We start from the raw sequence: 19,933 nt of genomic DNA on the forward strand, positions 1-19,933 counted from the left end.
TAGGATGTATGGAGCGAGTGGTACCTCACGCTTGAGGAGGAGCTTCTTTTGTGCAATACAAGCATAGATGTTAGTGATGAAGTAAAGGAAATCCACTATATGTCTGATGATAGTGATGAAGTAATGGAAATTCATTATACATCGCTCGGACTATCATACACATGAGATGTTCTAACGAGGAGGGGGCCTTCTGGAAGAATGTGTATTGAAGACGATGAGTGGTTTTCTGCTTATCGTCTTCCTATAAGAGTCCTTTAAGATTTATTTCAGGAGATGCCCCTTTTGAACAATGTAACGGTAAATGATGAACCGGAGGTTGAGATTGAATGTATACCACCCCCTCTGGTAGATATAATGGTAGTGGAGGATGGTGACGATGATATTCAGATAATTGAACCGGACTTTGTTTATTTAAAAAGCATTGTAAATATTGATATTTCAAAAGAATAAAGGTTAGAAGAATGAATTATTTTTTGTTATCTTTGATAGAAAACTTGGCTGTGGACTGATAATACTCTATAGAGTGATCTAATCAAACTGAACTATTCATGCACAGAAGTCTCTGATGGTATCCTTACTCTATATATATCTTGTATGTGAAAATTAAAATAGTAGAAACAAATTTGTTGTATGATTACAATATAAAACTCATTATACATATAAATATTTAGATCCATCGCTAAATCCTATATGGGAACTCTTCCGCCACGGTTTTCATTGTTTAAAATCCTTTCCGTGGAATAACATCTTATGTTGTCTCTTAAAGGGCCACTTTTTCTCTTCTCTTAGAACATATTCATCATAATATTCAGAGTTATATCTTGCTTTATACACATTTTTTATTGGGTTTTCACTGCTGTCTTTTACACTATAGAGAAAGCCCTCTTTTCCCATTTTCTTCTTTTGATCTTCCTTTTCTGTCATATCAAACCTTCTTTTATGTCAGCTTACTTGCAATCGGTATAAATTTCTCTCCATATCATATATAATTTTTCTTCTCATTTCCTCCAGATTCTTCTCATCTATCTCTGCCTCTATGCTGTCTAAACATGCAGTAGGTTCATGAGAATGTTCAAAATCATGAATGGAAAATACATTTCGCTGGCTGAAATGTGACTCTTTCCGTAAAATCTGAACTAATAATGGTTTTTGACCGTAAACTCTAGTTTTTTGTAAGAAAATTATGGAAAATACATTTCTCTGGCCTAAATGTGAAACTTTGGTTAGAAAAAATCCTGTTTTGGTTCGAAAATAAACTGTTTCCGTAAAATCTGAACTAATAAAGGTTTTGACCGTAAACTCTAGTTTCTTGTAAGAAAATTATGGAAAATGTATATCTTTGAATCAAATGTGAGACTTTGGTTAGAAAAAAAAGTCCAGTTTTGGTTCGAAAATAAACTATTTCTGTAAAATCTGAACTAATAAAGGTTTTTGACCGTAAAATCTAGTTTTTTGTAAGAAAATTAGGGAAAATACATTTCTCTGGCCCAAATGTGAAACTTTGGTTAGAAAAAAAATCCCGTTTTGGTTCGAAAATAAACTATTTCCGTAAAATCTGAACTAATAAAGGTTTTGACCGTAAACTCTAGTTTTTAGTAAGAAAATTATGGAAAATACATTTCTCTGGCTCAAATGTGAAATTTTCCGTAAAATCTGAACTAATAAAGGTTTTTGACCGTAAACTATAGTTTTTTTTTATCATAGTGTTCTCAATTTTTTTGGGATGTATGGAGCGAGTGGGACCTCACGCTTGAGGAGGAGCTTCTTTTCTGTAACACAAGCATAGATGATAGTGATGAAGTAAAGGAAATCTACTTTATGTCTGATGATAGTGATGAAGTAATGGAAATTCATTATACATCACTAGGATTATCATACACATGAGATGATCTAGTGAGGAGGGGGCCTTCTGGAAGAATGTATATTGAAGACGATGAGCGGTTTTCTGCTCATCGTCTTTCTACAAGATTACGTTAAGATTTATTTCAGGAGATGCCCCCTTTGGACAATGTAACGGTAAATGATGAACCGGAGGTTGAGATTGAATGTATACCACCCCCTCTGGTAGATATAATGGTAGTGGAGGATGGTGACGATGATATTCAGATAATTGAACCGGACATTGTTTATTTAAAAAGCATTGTAAATATTGATATTTCAAAAGAATAAAGATTAGAAGAATGAATTATTTTTTGTTATCTTTGATAAAAAACTTGGCTGTGGACTGATAATACTCTATCGAGTGATCTAATCAAACTGAACTATTCATGCACAGAAGTCTCTGATGGTATCCTTACTCTATATATATCTAGTATGAGAAAATTAAAATAATACAAACAAATTTATTGTATGATTACAATATAAAACTCATTATACATATAAATATTTAGATCCATCGCTAAATCCTATATGGGAACTCTTCCGCCACGGTTTTCATTGTTTAAAATCCTTTCCGTGGAATGACATCTTATGTTGTCTCTTAAAGGGCCACTTTTTCTCTTCTCTTAGAACATATTCATCATAATATTCAGAGTTATATCTTGCTTTATACACATTTTTTATTGGGTTTTCACTGCTGTCTTTTACACTATAGAGAAAGCCCTCTTTTCCCATTTTCTTCTTTTGATCTTCCTTTTCTGTCATATCAAACCTTCTTTTATGTCAGCTTACTTGCAATCGGTATAAATTTCTCTCCATATCATATATAATTTTTCTTCTCATTTCCTCCAGATTCTTCTCATCTATCTCTGCCTCTATGCTGTCTAAACATGCAGTAGGTTCATGAGAATGTTCAAAATCGTGAAAATGTCACTTACAAATAGAACAGTTGCAATAAAAGAATATTGCTAACTGAACTTGTTCGCTCATTCAATCACACCGCCAACTAAAAACCTATTGAACTCTATTCAGAGAGTAATAAAAACAATAGTAAAAATCCTCTCCTTATATTCTCTGCAATCCTCTCTCGCTAATATTTCCGGCCCTCTGATTGGTTTAAAAGGAGACACGTGATCATGTTTCCCGTTATCGAATCAATAAAATTCCCCCACCGATTATGTAAATCAATTTCTCAGAAATCCACTTGTCCTAGTCAATTACGCAATCAGTTTCTTGGAAATCCTCTCCCCTTCGATTATTTAATTAATTTTTCGGAAATTCACTTGTGCTAGTTAATTACGCAATGAATTTTTTGGAAATCCTCTCCCCACCGATTATGGAATCAATTTATCGGAAATTTCCTTCCCCTAGATCAATACATTCCACACTGATTATGTAAATCACCCCTCGTGTCATTACACTTGGCCAAACAAAAACAGCAAACCAATCGACCTTGACCCCATTAGACATTAAACCATGAAAATACATCAAAGCGAGGAAAATCCTGTTTTTTTATTCTCAGTGACAAAAACCATAAAAATATGCATAAATTATGTACTGTTTGTACTTGTCCTAGTCGAGTCCTGGATTAAAACATTCCCCCATCGATTATGTAAATAAAGTTCTCGGAAATTAACTTCCCCCTCGAGTCCTAGATCAATACATCTCTCCCCACCGTCAATGCGCATGTGCAAACTTCACCCCAGGAGTCATTACACCAGGCCAAACAACAACAAATAAATCGACCTTGACCCCATTAGACATTAATAAACCATGAAAATACATCAAAGTGATAAAAATCCTGTTTTTTTATTCTCAGTGACAAAAACCATAAAAACATTCATAAATTATGTACTGTCAGCATTAGACTCAATTGTAGATGGCAGCACGCAGTTTTCTCGTAGGGGAGTCTATGCCCATATATGGTGCCCCATTCGGAGTTAGACTCAATTGTAGATGGCAGCACGGTGTTCGTCCCGTATTCAATAAGGGGGTTCTACTGCAGATGTTCATAATTTCATTGAAAAACAACCCACTTTCGCCTGTAACCTTTGATTATATTCAAGCATTAAGTTAGGGGGGGGGAATGGAAGGGAATTAGAAAATATTATAAAATACAAATAGAGAGAGAAATATTTCCTGAATATACAGCAGCAATAATATTATTAAACATATTCTATTAATTAATGTTCAAAATAGTTTGTAAAACATTCATCAAAATATCAAACGGCGGTATCTTATTTAACTTTTGGTTTTAATATCATTGATTTTAAGCAGGGTTGCCACCACAACCAAATAAAAATCACCAATGTTTTACCAAGAAAATCAACAGAAATCACGAGATTTTCATCAAAAAAGTAATCAAAAACCACCATTTTTTCACCATAATCAGCACGTAAATCGAAAAAAATCGTTGGTCTATACAGATATGCTTTATACAAAAAAGACATGTCGGGCTTCCTAAGATTAGACATGGTGCTTTTCAAACGCCGTCAACTGCTTAAGAATGAAGAAAATTTGTAACTAAAACCGGACGTCCAAGCAAAGACTGAAATTGTTACCTAACATCCTGTTACTGGACATGAAGAGTCTTTTTATTTATTTAAATACTATTATACTTTTCTTTCTCTGTACTTTGCAAAATCGTTTCTTTTTCTTTTTTCTTGGTTTCCATTGAAAAGAATAACCCCAATAATTCTCTTTTGTCCTCAAATGGATTTCATCTGCTTATTAGCATTATTAAGACCCCTGACATATTAGGTATCCTTAGTTTTAAACTTAAGCTCTGAAAAAGACTATTCACATGTTCTAACTTTATTATCTAATCCCATTTGTTATGTATATTTATTTTACTGCCGGAAAATTGTCGTGTGTGAAGTCTAAGCTGAAATATCAGACAAGCGGTGATAAATCTTTTTTCCTTTGTTCCTTAGACGAAAGCCCCTTGAGACTGAGCCCGCTGGTTTCTTGAGACTGTTAAGTCCCTTGAAAAAGACCTAGCCTTGGCTGCTGAATCTATGTTCATGTGGGACTATGCTTTCTTTACCTGAGAATTTTTTTTCTTTTCTGAGCCTCGGAATTACGGAAATTGTAAAAATGGGGCAAGATTTTACCTCAACTATTATTGTGTATATCTTGGAATTGGTGGGTTCTAATATCTTTTACAACTCATTACTTATCAACTTTATAGATTTTTTTTTGGGACTAAACAAACCAAATAAATAAAAATAACAAATTTTTTAATTTTATTTAAATTTTGTAAAATATTCTTCACTTTAAAGTGTCGGCCGTGGCTCTTTGACTGTATTTAACAGTTATTTTATTAATAACTGAAAATATGATTGAAAATAGTCTTCTAATCACATTTGTTATTTTTAGTGTTATTATAATAATTAAAAGCTTATTTAATGATCCTGGTACTTTTAGGACCACGTAGCATTTTGGGGGTTCAGTAATAATAAAATTGAAATCCCCATGCATCGTCTTAGAGCATAGTACACTATTAATTTAAATTGAACCAAAAGTCAAATGGAAGTTCTGACGGGATTGTTTTTTGCCTCCTGGTAATTGTCTATGCGTTAAGTTATCAGGAGCAGTTGCAATATCAAAAGCCACATTTCCTTGTTAAGGAGACACTATTTGGCATAAACAGCAGAACGGTCTCTGGGTTTGTAGAAATTAAATTTTCGACTTTTCAGTCATATTCATAAAAGAGTGAGAAATCCCTAATTTTCTTTTCTCAAACACGTTAACTTGCGTTCAATGGATTAAGATGTTTACATATGAAAAAGAAATTGGGCATTGCTTTTTTCAAAAATAATTTAGAGACTTGATTCATTGTTGGGAAAAAGTTTTGTAAACATGCATCTGTTAAATAAGCCAGAGCTTTTGATGGGTATTCAAAGCAACCAGATTTATGTCGAAATATTATTAAAATGTTTAACTAAACATTTTAGATTTTAACTATACATACTTACATGGCTAGAACGCTGCCTTGATTCTGAAGGAGTTGCTCCCAGTGTGAGTCCTTTTCTTTGCACTTCGGATTGGCTGACCCCTGTGAGTACCCCAAATTAAGGTAATTCAACAGCGTAATTTTTGGTAGTGGAGGACTGCGTTCGTGCGGACCCCTGTCCACACACAGAAAAGTTTTATCGTTTGGGCCCTTTTATATGTCATATATTGGTTATTTGAAAGAAAAAAGTATTCTATACAATTTGATGTTGTTAAGACAATAATGGGACATGTAAAATTGATCATTGGGCCCTTTTGAATAAAAGTATTTTTTCTTGATAGACTTACATGTTTGATATATTACGGAAGAATTGTGCCTAAAATCCAAGCATAAGAGAGAGTTGAGTGTATACTGTCTAGATTCCTGATGCATTTTGTTTTTGAAAACACTCTGTAATTATTAAATAATTAATTTTAAATTGAACTAGGAATTGAATCAAATAGCTGAAATTTGGATCAAGTCACAAAGGCTAGTCTTAAAAAGTGAAATGCCCTTGGTCCCCACACATTTCATCAAGTCAATTGTGTTGGCAACATATCAAACTAAAAATTCCTTCAGTACCGCCAAGCTTTTTGGAATATTTCAATAGGGGGGCCTTTGGCTGAAAGGAACTGATCGACCACTCAGTTACATTACAATTACTTTTGAGCCTGATTACTGAATATTTATGTAATTTTCTGCAGATGTAGGTTTAATACCATGTCATTATAGTTGCACAATATGTTTAATCACCATGTGATTTTTTTTCCAGTATTTACTTCATTGCAAATTGAATTCCTTGTTGCTTTCGAACCTTGTTAGGATACCGATAAGGATTTACTAGGATTTGTTTTTATATACTCAAGTCAACTCTAGCAATTTTCATAGCTCTGGCCTCTCCTCATATTGAGTTAATCTTTCGCCTTTTACTAAAGATTACCGTGGGGAGGGACACTTGATGAGCCTTCATAATTTTGAATACCGAAAGGCAGACTAGCCTATACTTTGGTAATATGTTCTTATATTACAATATTATTTATTTGTCAAGTCTGACTACCTACCCTTTGCGTTTGATAAGACGTAAATGACATGAGAGGTCAATAGGACTACTACTTGAGGAAACGGTCTTGATTAGTGGTCAGACGAGTAACTCTGGAAAATGGAGGATAATTGAAGTCATATATGAACAAAAATTCAATCTTTTCAAAAATGAAAAACAAATTGTGAAATTATGGGCAGATAGCAAAAAAGTACAGTAACTGTGAAATATGGCACACTTTCCAGGGGTTTCTAAATAAGCTATGTTTATAGTGAAGTAGACATGATTAGTGTTGTTATTCGCCTAGTTGCATACAGCTTTTCAGTTGACAAGTTACCGGCTAAGTATTTGTTGTTATCTTTTGCAGATTACATCCAGGTAAGCTAATTTTAAGAGGGTAAGGGATGCTCGAAGGCACTCTTGGCTCAGTTCAATAGCGAGCCAAGTCCTAGGTGCTCTTGACTCCCCATTCTCTTGGGGTCCTCATTCCTCCTCTGTCTAGGAACTGTATTTCCATTCCAGTTTAGGGGGTTCCTCTAAAATGAGGAGTTTTGAGATCTTATAGGGGCAAATCCTTTCATTTGGGGATTCCATGGGTTTCTAGCCTAATACTATCAAAGATTTTAGTCTCTTTGGTTCCTTATCTTGTTTCTAGACGCAATACTCTGTCTGGCGGGAGGGAGAACGCGATTCAAGAGGCAATACTCAGTGGGAAGGGAAAAGAGAACCAAGAGGCAATTCTCCATGTGAAGGGAGAACGAGAATCGAGAGAAAACGGTTTGTCAGGAAGGAGGTCCCTGGAGCCTAACTGCAAGTAACGCAAAAACCCTGTGATTTACCCTCTCAAAGTTTTTTTTTCGTTGATACATTCGGGGAGTCTGAAGTATGGCATTCTGATAGCTTAACTAATGATTCCTTGGTCCATATATTAGAATCTTTCAATTAAGAATGAATTTATTTAGTTGATGATTAAAGTGCATTCTGAACGATATTTTGGTACAAGGAATTGGTGTGGTCAGGGCTGGCCCTTGTTTGTATAGCAGGCCTTGCTGCACAACCGTCCTAAATTTTACAGAAATCTATTTTTCTGCCGAAGAAGAAGACTTTGTGACGGGCCCATGGGCCTGTACGAGATTGGAATCAAACGATTCTTGTATTTATTTCTTAAGCCCTTAGATGGTGTAAAAGCGAGCTAAGTTCAAGCTACATTTAGTTCTATTTTGTTTCGTCTTAGAAAGTAGCTATGGCTGGATTTGTTATCCTTACAGCATAGCCGCGTAATTTATTTAGGCTAAAAAGAGAAAGGGCAAAGCACTGCTCAAGAAATCTGAACAGAACTAGCACAAGTCCATAAACAATATTACTCCATAAGACGTTGATTTTCTACACTTGAAAATCAAAAGATACTACCATCTTGGAATGCATCTTCCATCGTGCTACTTTGTTTCTACCAAGTCTTTCTAGCCCGAGTCCATCTTATAGGACTTATATTTGTATCCAAGGTTGTCAAAAGGGAGTACATGTGATATTTACGGAAAAGTTAAGAAAGTTAAGTTGAAAATTTCAGGGTATGTCGAGGGTAATAGTTGCGTAATATTTTTCTATACTCAAGGTTGTAACATGATAGGGGCTGCAATCCCTTCAACCCTATAGAAACCAAAAAATAGTGCAGATTTTCAAATTATTTATATTTGAGTATTTTCTCTTCCTACCTGCCGATCGAAAGCATTATGGTAAAACTTTTGTGGAAAAAATTGTTGCAAAATTTTGTCAAACATAAAACTATTGAGCCAAAATTTGAATTCTTATTGGGAGAAACGGAAACGATGTAAATTATTTTCTTCGTAAACAATGAAAAACAATGTGTAAAATAATATCTGTTAGATGTTTTCACTGTACAAATGACAGAAATTTGTGTTAAATAAATAACATTATTTTGCAAGTGATCTAACTAAGGAAAACTTTTTTAATAGTATTTCTTAACTAGTGCACCACGTTATATAGGTACTTTTCCGTGTCCAGTCTTTTCCTTGTCACGTTTCCCCTATACTTGGGACAATCCTTTTTTATTTGGATTGTCCCCAATCATGGCTTATATACAACCAATATTTGTAGGATAGTGTTAAACCGTGAAAAACAGCAAACAAAACTAATCACCTAAATGTTGCAACTCATGTGTCACATAAAACTTTAAAAACAGCAATCTTAGCATATCTTACTAATTAACATGTATCTATGACCAAAATTCAATACCTCCTAGCGCAAGTGGTTATGCGTGTGTTTAAATAAATTCCGTAGAAATCGTATGGAGGCATGATTTTTTTTTTTTTTTTTACAACAAAGATAAAATCCTTGAAAATAAAATTTACTGCTGATGTCACAAATCGATGCCATTTTTTTGAAAATGTTTTTTCTATGTTAAGATGTTCGTGGCTTTGCCAACATATAACGTTAAATAAGTTTTAATATAAAAATTTAAAATTAAAATGAGAAGTCAATATAGAACTTCAGGTTATTTTTGGGAGGATTTTAAACTAAATGAAAGAAACTTCATACATTCAGTTTTGTCCTATGCTTTTATGATTATACAAACCTAACACTTTACTGAAAACACAAAAGTCAAGTATAAAAAACAGGATTATTGATTTAAGAGTCAAAAGTCAGTATGTAGCCTGACAACACTAAGCGAATCTAGAAAGCTTTTCGTAGTCTTACACCAGTTGTGACACTAGTAACTTTCAGTATACAACTAAAATTATCTTAAAAACATAACCTTAAAACTAATTTATCTTTTAATAACCGCGAAGTAATTGAACAGCATATAAAAATATTGGATTAATTTATCAAACAGCATTTTGCCCTCACCAGCTATAATACCAACAAAGGGTAATATACAGTCTTAAATTGTAAGAAATATTCTTCAGTATCACTTGAAATGAAGATCAAATAAGAGATAATATGAACTCTGGAAATCCAATTATTTTTTCCTATACAAGAGTCAATTTCAAGACATGGTACAATTTCTAAAACTACTTTTTAATCCTAATGATATCAATAGGGCCTAACTTTGAATTTTTGGAAAAACTAATCATGATATGTCCTTTTAAGAGCCATAAAAAGAGCCAGACATTGAATTGACCCCTTTTGCAGAAGTGATACAAAATTAAACGTAAAAAAAAAATAAAGAAAATCCTAAAATGGATTGTTGCTTTATCTTAAAAGGGATTGATCCTAAAAGGGATTTGTTGTAACGTGGTTCTTATGTTATTTAAGTGATGTAGTGGGAGATGCCTTTATTCTCCCTTTATAGGGGAGATAAACTCTGGCCCTAAGGTATTTGAACTTTGGTAGCGTGCCTTAGGCTATGACCGGACTAATGAGGCGTACCAACTGGGTATGTTCGAGGGACTAAAGGTAAATTGTAGAGAGGTTGGCTATAATACAATACTTTTATTCAGTTAACATATAATAATACCAGATATATATATTCTACTGGGACTGGCTGTCCCAAGTAGACCAAAAGTCTCATAAACTACAATAATATATAATAAGATGCTTAGACACTTACAATGGTCCGACACTATTGCAAGGTATTTTTAAATCAACGGACCAGAGGTCAGTCCGGCATAAAGTTAGTATCAGTCTCCCCCTTCCCATAAAATGTATCTTTTATACGTTTTTGTAACCCAACTAGTCCTGGATCGGATTCACAGAATCGCTAGGAAGAAGTAATTTCTCAATATGCCATTAAACAGACACTTGGCAGGATATGTTCCTTATCTTAATAAAAAGTGGTATTTCTAAACTTTGTATTTGCGTCTTAATATATTTTTACTAAATTTCAAATTGACTAAATTAGAAGGCTTCACCACAGATTGATAATATTTTGATTGTATAAAAGGCGTCCTTAATTGGTTTGCTTCTACTGTACCAAATCTCCAGTATAATTTTATGTTTTTAGTAAAGAGGTAGATTTGTATAATTACAAAAGAACGAGAAAACAATATTAACTGGTTTATTTGTACTTGTTATAGTTTTATATTTCAGATGTATTCTTAAGTAATAATTTTTTTACGTTTTAAGTTTCAACTTCGCTCTTTACTTCCCTCGGAAAACTTTCCTTTTTTTAAATTATTCTTTGTTCGTTTTTGAATAAAATTTAATGCCGAAACAAGTTTTCTTTCGATTTAAATTCATTATAAAAAAAACTTTCATTTTAGCTTTTCTGTTTTGACAGTTTTGTATTGTCGTTTTTTCGATATTTTTTAAGCCAGTAATATGCACCAAAGGTGGATTTGGAAAGATTTTGCCTAGGTATAAGAACTTGCTTTCTTATTGGAAGTTTATCTTTTTACTATTGTAATCAGTACAGCCAGTATCATCTTGAAAACTAGGCATTTGGACCAAGTCTGGGTCCCTGTCTCCAGTATCTTAACTATTCTCCTGTGTCTCAACTATTTCCTTTGTTGTTTTCCGATATTTTTTTCTTCTTCAGTTTACATTTACCCCCCCCTCCCCTCCTGATATTAACACAGTTTGTACCTCTTTAATATATTTACAGCTGTATAATTTCTAGAACTCTCTCGTGTTCCCTGTCCCTCCCAAATTCCCAATAGAGGTATGGTTAATATGTAGCCAAATGTCAGAACTTTGCCAACCTTTTAGTCTTATGTAAGTTTGGAAAAACAACACTTGCCATAACTGTTTGTTTTTGTTCTTTTTTTTATTCACCGATTGATCTTATTGGTTTGTAGAAAAATATATTAAACATGCAGTTTTCTTTCGATTTAAATTAATTATAAAAAAAAATTATCCCCAAAAATCAGAATTGAAAAGCTTTAGTACCCTTTTTAAGTGATCAAAAAAACTAAAAATTGAAAGGTAACTAGTCCCTCTCACAGAGCCCTCTTTTCCCAGAAGGCGTCCAATCAAAATGTTGAGATAACTTTTTGAGTCAATATAGTTGAAAGGTCCTTTAACTATGCCTTTTGAGATGTTATTGACCTCAATTGTCCCTGGGGACCGGGCTGTAAGTTCTATAATTTGCACATGGTTCATATATAATATTGTTTTTTTAACTGGGAAATATACATGTGTTTGGGAGGGGGGAGGTATTTTTCGTGGCGAGAAAAAGGGATTCGCCACAGGGGAATGAAAAACTATTTCTTGGCATGATTTGACTGAGGGTCAGAAATAAAAAAAAAATCGATTTAAGGGTAAGGAGCAATACTAAAATTAAAATGAACAGAAATTATTCAGCATATGAGGGTGATTGCGCCCTTACTCAATCCTCCCTTTTAAGTTTTTATCACCACTCTTTAAGAGATATTGATAAAAACAAGGACCGTATATTTTTAATGATTATATTTTAAGAGAACATTAATATTCTATCATAAAGACTGAAGGTTGCTGAGGGGGCTAACGCTATCGTATTTTCGTTGTTTTAGCTAGCTCCCAAGTCCCCCTCACTTACTTTGAAGCGAGTATTATCTGCCGCTTTTGAAACACTTTTGCTAAATTCATTGGTCTTGTCTTTTTTCGCATACATGCGTTGCATAATTCGCTGTCTTTAAACCTAGCTACCACTGGTTGGACCTCCGTCATAGTGTATACACTTTCCCTTCTCTTTCTTGCTGCCATTTCACGCAATATAGCTCTCTCGAAAGTAACCCCATCACTTCCCGTTTGTGCAAATCTTCTATCAATGTTAACCTTTTTTAATCTCTTAGTTAAGTGTTTCACAACTAAATCTATTTTAATGTTCCTTGATGTAAGTTAGTTTCACTACTAAATTTTGACGAATTCATTTCGTTACATGCAAGAACATGCATGTAACACATGTTCATGTGTTATATGACTGAACAACATAGCTCTGTAGATATTTGCACCAATCAATGCGAAGAGAATTCATGACGTATGATCTTGGGCTGGTTCAATCGTAAATATTCCGTTGTTGGTTGTAATTAATTAAAAAAAGTTTTTCACAAAATAAGTTTTCAAAGAAAAGTAAAGAACTCCATTAAACCAAAAATGAGCAAAAATAAAATCAAATAATCTACCAAGCGTGAAACTACCTCGAATCAGCATCTATAAATAAATGAAACCCAAAACGAACAGAAATTACAATAAATAAGCAGGTCAAACTCAAAGCGAGCAGAAATTAACATGAGTAGTAGTAATGACTAAAGCCCCCTTTGCTTGTTAACTAGACAATAATTGGCATAATCAGCAGACCGGTCTCTGGGTTTGTAGAATTTAAAGTTTCGACTTTTCAGTCATATTCATAACAGAGTGAGAAACCCCTAATTTTCTTTTCTCAAAAAGGTAAACTTGCGTTCAAATGATTAAGATGTTTACGTATGAAAAAGAAATTGGGCATTGCTTTTTTCAAAAATAATTTAGAGACTTGATTCATTGATGGGAAAAAGTTTTGTAAACCTGCATCTGTTTAATAAGCTAGAGCTTCTGATGGGCATTCAAAGCAACCTGATTTATGTCGAAAGATATTACTAAAATGTTAGATTTGAAATATACATAGTTACCTGGCTAAAACGCTGCCTTGATTCTGAAAAAGGCGCTCCCAGGGTGAGTCCTTTTCTTTGCACTTTGGATTGGCTCACCCCTGTGAGTACCCCAAATTGGGGTAATTCAACAGCGTAATTTTTGGTAGTGGAGGTCTGTGTTCACGCGGACCCCTGTCCACATACAGAAAAGTTTTATCGTTTGGGCCCTTTTATATGTCATATATTTATTATTTGAAAGAAAAAAGTATACTATACAATTTGATGTTGTTAAGAAAATACTGGAACATGTAAAAAAATTTATCATAGGGTCCTTTTGAATAAAATCATTTTTTCTTCATAGACTTGCATGTTTCAAATTTTACTAAAGAATTGTGCCTAAAATCCCAAGTTTAAGAGAGAGGGGTTTTTATGCTATCAAGATTTTGGATACAGTTTGTTTTTGAAGACATTCTGTAATCATTAAATGATGATTTTTAAATTGAACTAGAATTCGAATCAAAAAACTGATATTTATATCAAATCGCAAAGCCAAGTCTTAAGAAGTGAAATGCCCTTGGTCCCCACACATTTCATCAAGTCAATTGTGTTGGCAACATATCAAACTAAAAATTCCTTCAGTACCGCCAAGCTTCTTGGAATATTTAAATAGGGGGCCTTTGGCTACAGCAACTGATCGACCACTCAGTTACATTACAATTATTTTTGAGCCTGATTACTGAATATTTATGTTATTTTCTGCGGATGTAGTTTTAGTACCATGTCATTAAAGTTGCACATGAATTGCTGCTTATTGAGTATGTTTTTTGTCAGTATTTACTTCATTGCAAATTGAATTCCTTATTGCTTTCGAACCTTGTTAAGAAACCAATGAGGATATACTAAAATATATTTATATATAATAAAGTCAACTCTAGCAATTTTCATAGCTCTGGCCTCTCCTCATATCGAGTTAATCTTTCGCCTTTTACTAAAGATTACATAGGGGAGGGGGGGGGGTTTCTTTCCAGGGGTTTCTAAATAAGCTATGTTTATAGTGAAGTAGACATGATTAGTGTTGTTATTCGCCTAGTTGCATGCAGCTTTTCAGTTGACAAGTTACCGGTTAAGTATTTATTGTTATCTTTTGCAGATTACATCCGGGTAAGCTAATTTTAAGCGGATAAGGGATACTTGAAGGTACTCTTGGCTCAGTGCAATAACGAGCCAAGCCCTAGGTGCTCTTGACTTCCCATTCTCTTGGGGTCCTCAGTCCTCCTTTGTCTAGGAACTGTATTTCCATTCCAGTTTAGGAGGTTCCTCTAAAATGAATAGTTTTGAGATAATATAGGGGCGAATCAATTAATTTGGGGATTCCATGAATTTGTAGCCTAATACTGTCAAAGATTTGTCTCTTTGGTTTCTTATGTTGTTTGTAGACACAATACTCTGTCTGCCGGGAGGAGAACGTGATTCAAGAGGTAATGCTCATTGGGAAGGGAAAAGAGAACCAAGAGGCAATTCTCCATGTGATAGGAGAACGAGAATCAAGAGCAAACGGTCTGTGAGGAAGGAGGTGCCTGGAGCCTAAATTCAAATAACACAAAAACCCTGTGATTAACCATCTTAAAGTTTTTTCTACGTTGATACATTCGGGGAGTCTGAAATATGGCATTCTGACAGCTTAACTAATGATTCCTTGGTCCATATATTAGAATCTTTCAATGAAGAATGAATTCATTTAGTGGATGATTAAAGTGCATCCTGAACGATATTTTGGTACAAGGAATTGGTATGGTCAGGGCTGACCCTTGTTTGTATAGCATGCCTTGCTGCACAACCGTCCTAAATTTTACAGAAATCTATTTTTCTCCCAAAGAAGAAGACTTTGTGACGGACCCGTGGGCCTGTACGATATTGGAATCAAAGGATTCTTGTATATATTTCTTATGTCCTTAGATGGTGTAAAAGCGAGCCAAGTTCAAGCTACATTTAATCTTCTTTTGTTTCGCTTAGAAACAAAAGATTTGTTTCGTGGCTAGATTTGTTATCCTTAGAGCATAGCCGCGTAATTTATTTAGGCTAAAAATGAAAGGGCAAAGCATTGCTCAAGAAATCTGAACAAAACTAGCACAAGTCCATACACAATATTACTCCATAAGACATTGATTTTCTACACTTGAAAAATCAAAAGATACTACCATCTTGGAATGCAACATTCAAATTCTACAATAAAACTGGAATTATACTTTAAGGCCATCTATTCTTCAATACAGTGTTCTGGCTACATTGTTAGTAACAAGATGGGTAAGGAGGGAAATGGTCTTGGTCCCCACACATTTCATCAAGTCAATTGTATTGGCAACATATCAAACTAAAAATTCCTTCAGTACCGCCAAGCTTCTTGGACTATTCCTATAGGGGGGCCTTTGTCTGGAGCAATTGATACACCAATCAATTACATTGCAATTACTTTCTAGATTGATAACTGAATATTTATTTTATTTTATGCAGATGTACGTTTAAGACCATGTCATTAAAGTTGCACATGAATTGCTGCTGATTGAATATGTTTAATCATCATGTGATTTTTTTTGCCAGTATTTACTTCATTGCAAATTGAATTCCTTATTGCTTTCGAATCTTGTTAAGACACCGATAAGGATTTACTAGGATTTATTTTTATATACTCAAGTCATCTCTAGCAATTTTCATAGCTGTGGCCGGAATGTTAAACTGATTTTTGGAAACAGGGGGGATGTCGGGGCTCACTCCGCTCCCTTCAAGTGTTGGCCCAGTTTTGCTGCAGTGATGCAAAACTTGGTATAATTGTACCATTTTGGTATATTTCACCTCTACTGTTACAATTTAGTACAATCCCACAAATTATGGTACATTTTACAAAATTATGGTACAATTCAGTATTTTTGAACCTATATGTTTTTTCGAGGGAAGCAAAGCGCGAAGTTGAAACTTAAAACGGACAATAGGCCTTAAAACTGCCTATAAATAGGCAGGATTTGTGGCGTAGTACCATTTTTATTTCCATTTTGTGCAATCGCTTATATTTTTTCAAAGCTTAGGCTTTGCTCTTTACTTTTCTTCTTATTTTATTACTAACTAAGCTAAGTAAACAAAATCAATTTTTAAAGGTGCACCGACCAAAGCTGCACGAGCAGAAATATTTATTTTGTGAGGAAGAATTAGTGACTGTACTAAAAGGATTAAAAAATAATAAGGCCCCAGGTTCTGATAGTGTGGTAAATTAGTTTCTTAAATATGGTGGCTCTGAGGTTAGAGATATGTTACTGAAGATTGTGAATATGATTTTTGAAAAAGGAGAAGTACCTAACAGTTTTAGGAAAACCTTAATTAAACTACTGTATAAGAAAGGTGATAAAAGTGAGTGTCGTAACTATCGAGCCATCAGTCTGGTCTCTCTGTAGGTAGTTAATATAGATACGCCCATTCGACAACCTGATGCACCTAGTGTCTTTTGATTTAGTGCAACTCCCCCCTCAACAATCTCATATTGCTTAGACGCCCCTTTGGGAACCTGAATGCATATAGTCTTTCGACTTAGTTTGACATCCCCCTCAACCTTCTCTGAAGTAGTGGTCATAAGTAGCCACATTCACAAGAATTTACAGTCGTAAGTAGTTCCTTTGGCAAGTCGTCACAGTTACAAGTAGTCGCAGTAGCCAGCAGTCGCATTCACAAGTAGTTGCAGTCACAAATAGTTGTAGTTGTAGTGGCAAGCAGTCACAGTCGCAAGTAGTCGCGTTTGCAAGCATTCGCAGTCGAAAGTAGTTACAGTTGCAGTCAGAAGCAGTCACAGTCACGAGTAGTTACAGTCACAGTCGCAGGTAGTCCCACTCATAAGAAGTCCCAAGTAGCCGTAGTTACAGTCACACGTAGTCGTAATCGCAGTCACAAATGGTCGCATTCGTAAGTAGTCGCAGTCATAGTGGCAAGCAGTCGCATAAGCAGTAATCCTGAAAGTTTCAAACTAATACCTTTAGCTGTTCCCAAGATAGTCAAGACATGCCCTTTTGATAACCTGAATACACATATTGTCTTTTGATTTAGATCAAAATCCCCCTCATCATTACCTGAAGTTTCGCCTTAATGGCCTTAGCCTTTTTAGAAACACCCCAAATCAAATAATTTTCCCTTTGCCAACAATAAATCCTATATTTAAACAACGGACAAATTGCATAATTTACTACTCTTGCCCGGGGCTGTGGGGGCCATGTCATCCCCGGAGGCATTGCTATTGGACCTTTTGACTACTTTCAACAAAATGGCTATCTCAAAATTTTGATAAGAGTTGATTAGTGTCAGTTTTAGGGAAACATTTAAAAAGGGTGACGGCCGTTTTGACAACCTTCCTATGCCCTTTTGTCAACTAGAATTCACATAGTATGTTTTGATTATGTTCAACATTTCCTTAAAGTTTCACATTAATACCTTAAGCCTTTTTGGAGACTTAGGGTACGATTCGTCAAAACGGCACTAGAATTTTCTAGTTTCACTAGAATGAATCCCCTCCATAGTTTCTACGACCACCCCCTCCTATTGAATGGCCATTAGACTCTGAAAAAAAAATTAATTAAAGTCCTACGGCTCATTACTACAGGCAATGCCAGAGCGTTGCCTCTAATTCTTTTTATTTCTCACGTACTAGCGGGGCACTGAAATTTCGTAGAAAGCTGTCAAAGATCTCATTTGAAAGCTAGTGTTTATACCTATATGCTTAAAATAAATTTGCCTAGACAACACCATCGTCAGGTAGAATAGGAAACCAAAAAATGAGAGTTTTGCGTCATTTTCGCAGTGGATAGCCTTGGAACCATAAATAGTGTACCATTAAAATATCCATGGCCAACAAATTCTTAACCAGATGCTTAAAACCTTTTGAGTACTCCCCCTCCCAGTCACCTTAGTAAGTGAAAATCACAAAGCAAGTTTTAAAAAAAAACTGGCTAGTGAAAATGTCTTCACTACAAACTCAACGCTTAACCAAGATTATTAAACACTATTTATGTTCATCCTAACAGTAAAAGGAAAATACGAAACACATTTTCAAGAATTTTGAAATAAAGCTTGAAACCCTGATATGTCTGTCCTTTTTTTCCGCACCAGTGGACCAGAGAGACATTATAGGAGTGTCAGAATGCGTAGCCAATACGTACATTTGAAACATTAGACATGGAGACGCTTGAAAATATTTTCCGTCTTTACAAGCCATACAGACATTTCTAGAAGGACAAATCAACAAATAACTCAGAAACAGAACTCGATATAGATAAATGTAGAGTCGTCCTACATTCACATCTAAAACGTAAAGATAAAACAAATCAAATACTTAATCAGATTTTAATTTATTCTTATAGAAATAAAAAAGAATACAAAAGAAATTGAGAAAACGGCTTATGAGATTCCATAATCAAGTAAGAGATTTTACATGGCAAATGCTAATTTGAGTCCAGCCTCGACAATGTCTTCTGGGGTCCCATCTTCGTAGCAAACAAATGCAAGAGTACGACAATGCCTATTTAATAAGCGCCTGCGAATAAAAATAAATAAATAAATAAACAAAATCGACTAGACACCCCTCCTGAAGGAGCATGGTTGAGCTAGTCAAGGAGTATTTGAGGGCCTTGACAAACATTATAAATAAAAAAAAAAGAGCATAAATATACCATTTTTTCACTTTATGACGAATTTTGGGATTTTGAGTTTATAACTCAAATATACTTTTATATAATATACTATCTGATATACCACTTTATTCACTTTACGACGAATTTGGGGATTTTGGGTTTATTACATGGTGGTTTGTTTTTGCAGAAAAGCTGGAGACTGAGCTAAAACTTTTAGGACAAGTGGTCAAAAAAGACTGCGGCCAAAATAACTGACAAAGAGTCTGTCAGATGAGCGTTTAACTTTTTTTCAAAATTCCGAATTCCAAAATTCCAAAAATTCTAGAATCCAAAATTGCAAAAATCTTGTTTTCGGCACTTTGAAATTTCTATCCCTCTCCCTCTCTAAACAAAAGACTACGTATCTGAATGTACGTATCTGAATGACTAGCATGAACATAAGAGTGTTTGCTGTTTATACATCAAATTGCATGATATTCCTCGGGTTTAGTCTGTTTCACAACATTTTATTTATTTTTTTGTACAGAGTAGCAAATCGAGGTAGCTCAAGGGTTGTGAGATTATCCACTAGTTATAAAGAATCTAGCTCCTAACCTAACTTTTTTTTATCAATTTTGTACGCATGCATTATCGAATGCATGCAATTTCTTTATGAAGCTATAGAGTGACGGGAAATTCACGAAAATAGGAGAGGTGTGAGTGTATTTTTCGAAATCTTAGAGAGAAAATTCCGGGTTTTTTCAATGAAAATACCAGGAAAGATATTTTCAAAATCTATTCAGAGGGACAAGAAAACGTTCCCCCTAATAATATTCCGACAATTACTCACCACAAAAAATCACAAATGAAGGTGAGA

General features: G+C 34.5%; 1 protein-coding gene, 2 non-coding genes and 2 pseudogenes across 3 annotated transcripts in view; 4 read left to right on the forward strand and 1 right to left on the reverse strand.

Annotated features, from left to right (window-relative positions):
- The first annotated feature begins 5,847 nt into the window (after positions 1–5,847).
- On the forward strand, positions 5,848–6,011 carry LOC148953006 (U1 spliceosomal RNA). The gene has a single exon (XR_016141749.1). It is a non-coding gene; the product is annotated as a U1 spliceosomal RNA (small nuclear RNA).
- A 746-nt stretch (positions 6,012–6,757) lies between these two features.
- Positions 6,758–6,883, forward strand: LOC148953007 (U5 spliceosomal RNA; annotated as a pseudogene).
- Positions 6,884–13,445: 6,562 nt separating this feature from the next.
- LOC148953008 (U1 spliceosomal RNA) lies at positions 13,446–13,609 on the forward strand. Its single transcript, XR_016141732.1, has one exon. It is a non-coding gene; the product is annotated as a U1 spliceosomal RNA (small nuclear RNA).
- Positions 13,610–14,358: 749 nt separating this feature from the next.
- LOC148953009 (U5 spliceosomal RNA) lies at positions 14,359–14,485 on the forward strand (annotated as a pseudogene).
- A 4,297-nt stretch (positions 14,486–18,782) lies between these two features.
- LOC148953010 (protein inturned-like) overlaps positions 18,783–19,933 on the reverse strand; it is a 100,296-nt gene continuing 99,145 nt past the window's right edge. Inside the window, exon 15 of the mRNA XM_089088224.1 lies at positions 18,783–18,980. Coding sequence (XP_088944350.1) covers positions 18,875–18,980 — 106 coding nt within the window. The 3' untranslated portion in view covers positions 18,783–18,874. The remainder of the gene's footprint in view (positions 18,981–19,933) is intronic.

The sequence above is a fragment of the Artemia sp. Qi Xiang Cuo genome, chromosome 4, assembly GCF_049724085.1.
Source record: "Artemia sp. Qi Xiang Cuo chromosome 4, ASM4972408v1, whole genome shotgun sequence".
Lineage (NCBI taxonomy): Eukaryota > Metazoa > Arthropoda > Branchiopoda > Anostraca > Artemiidae > Artemia > Artemia sp. Qi Xiang Cuo.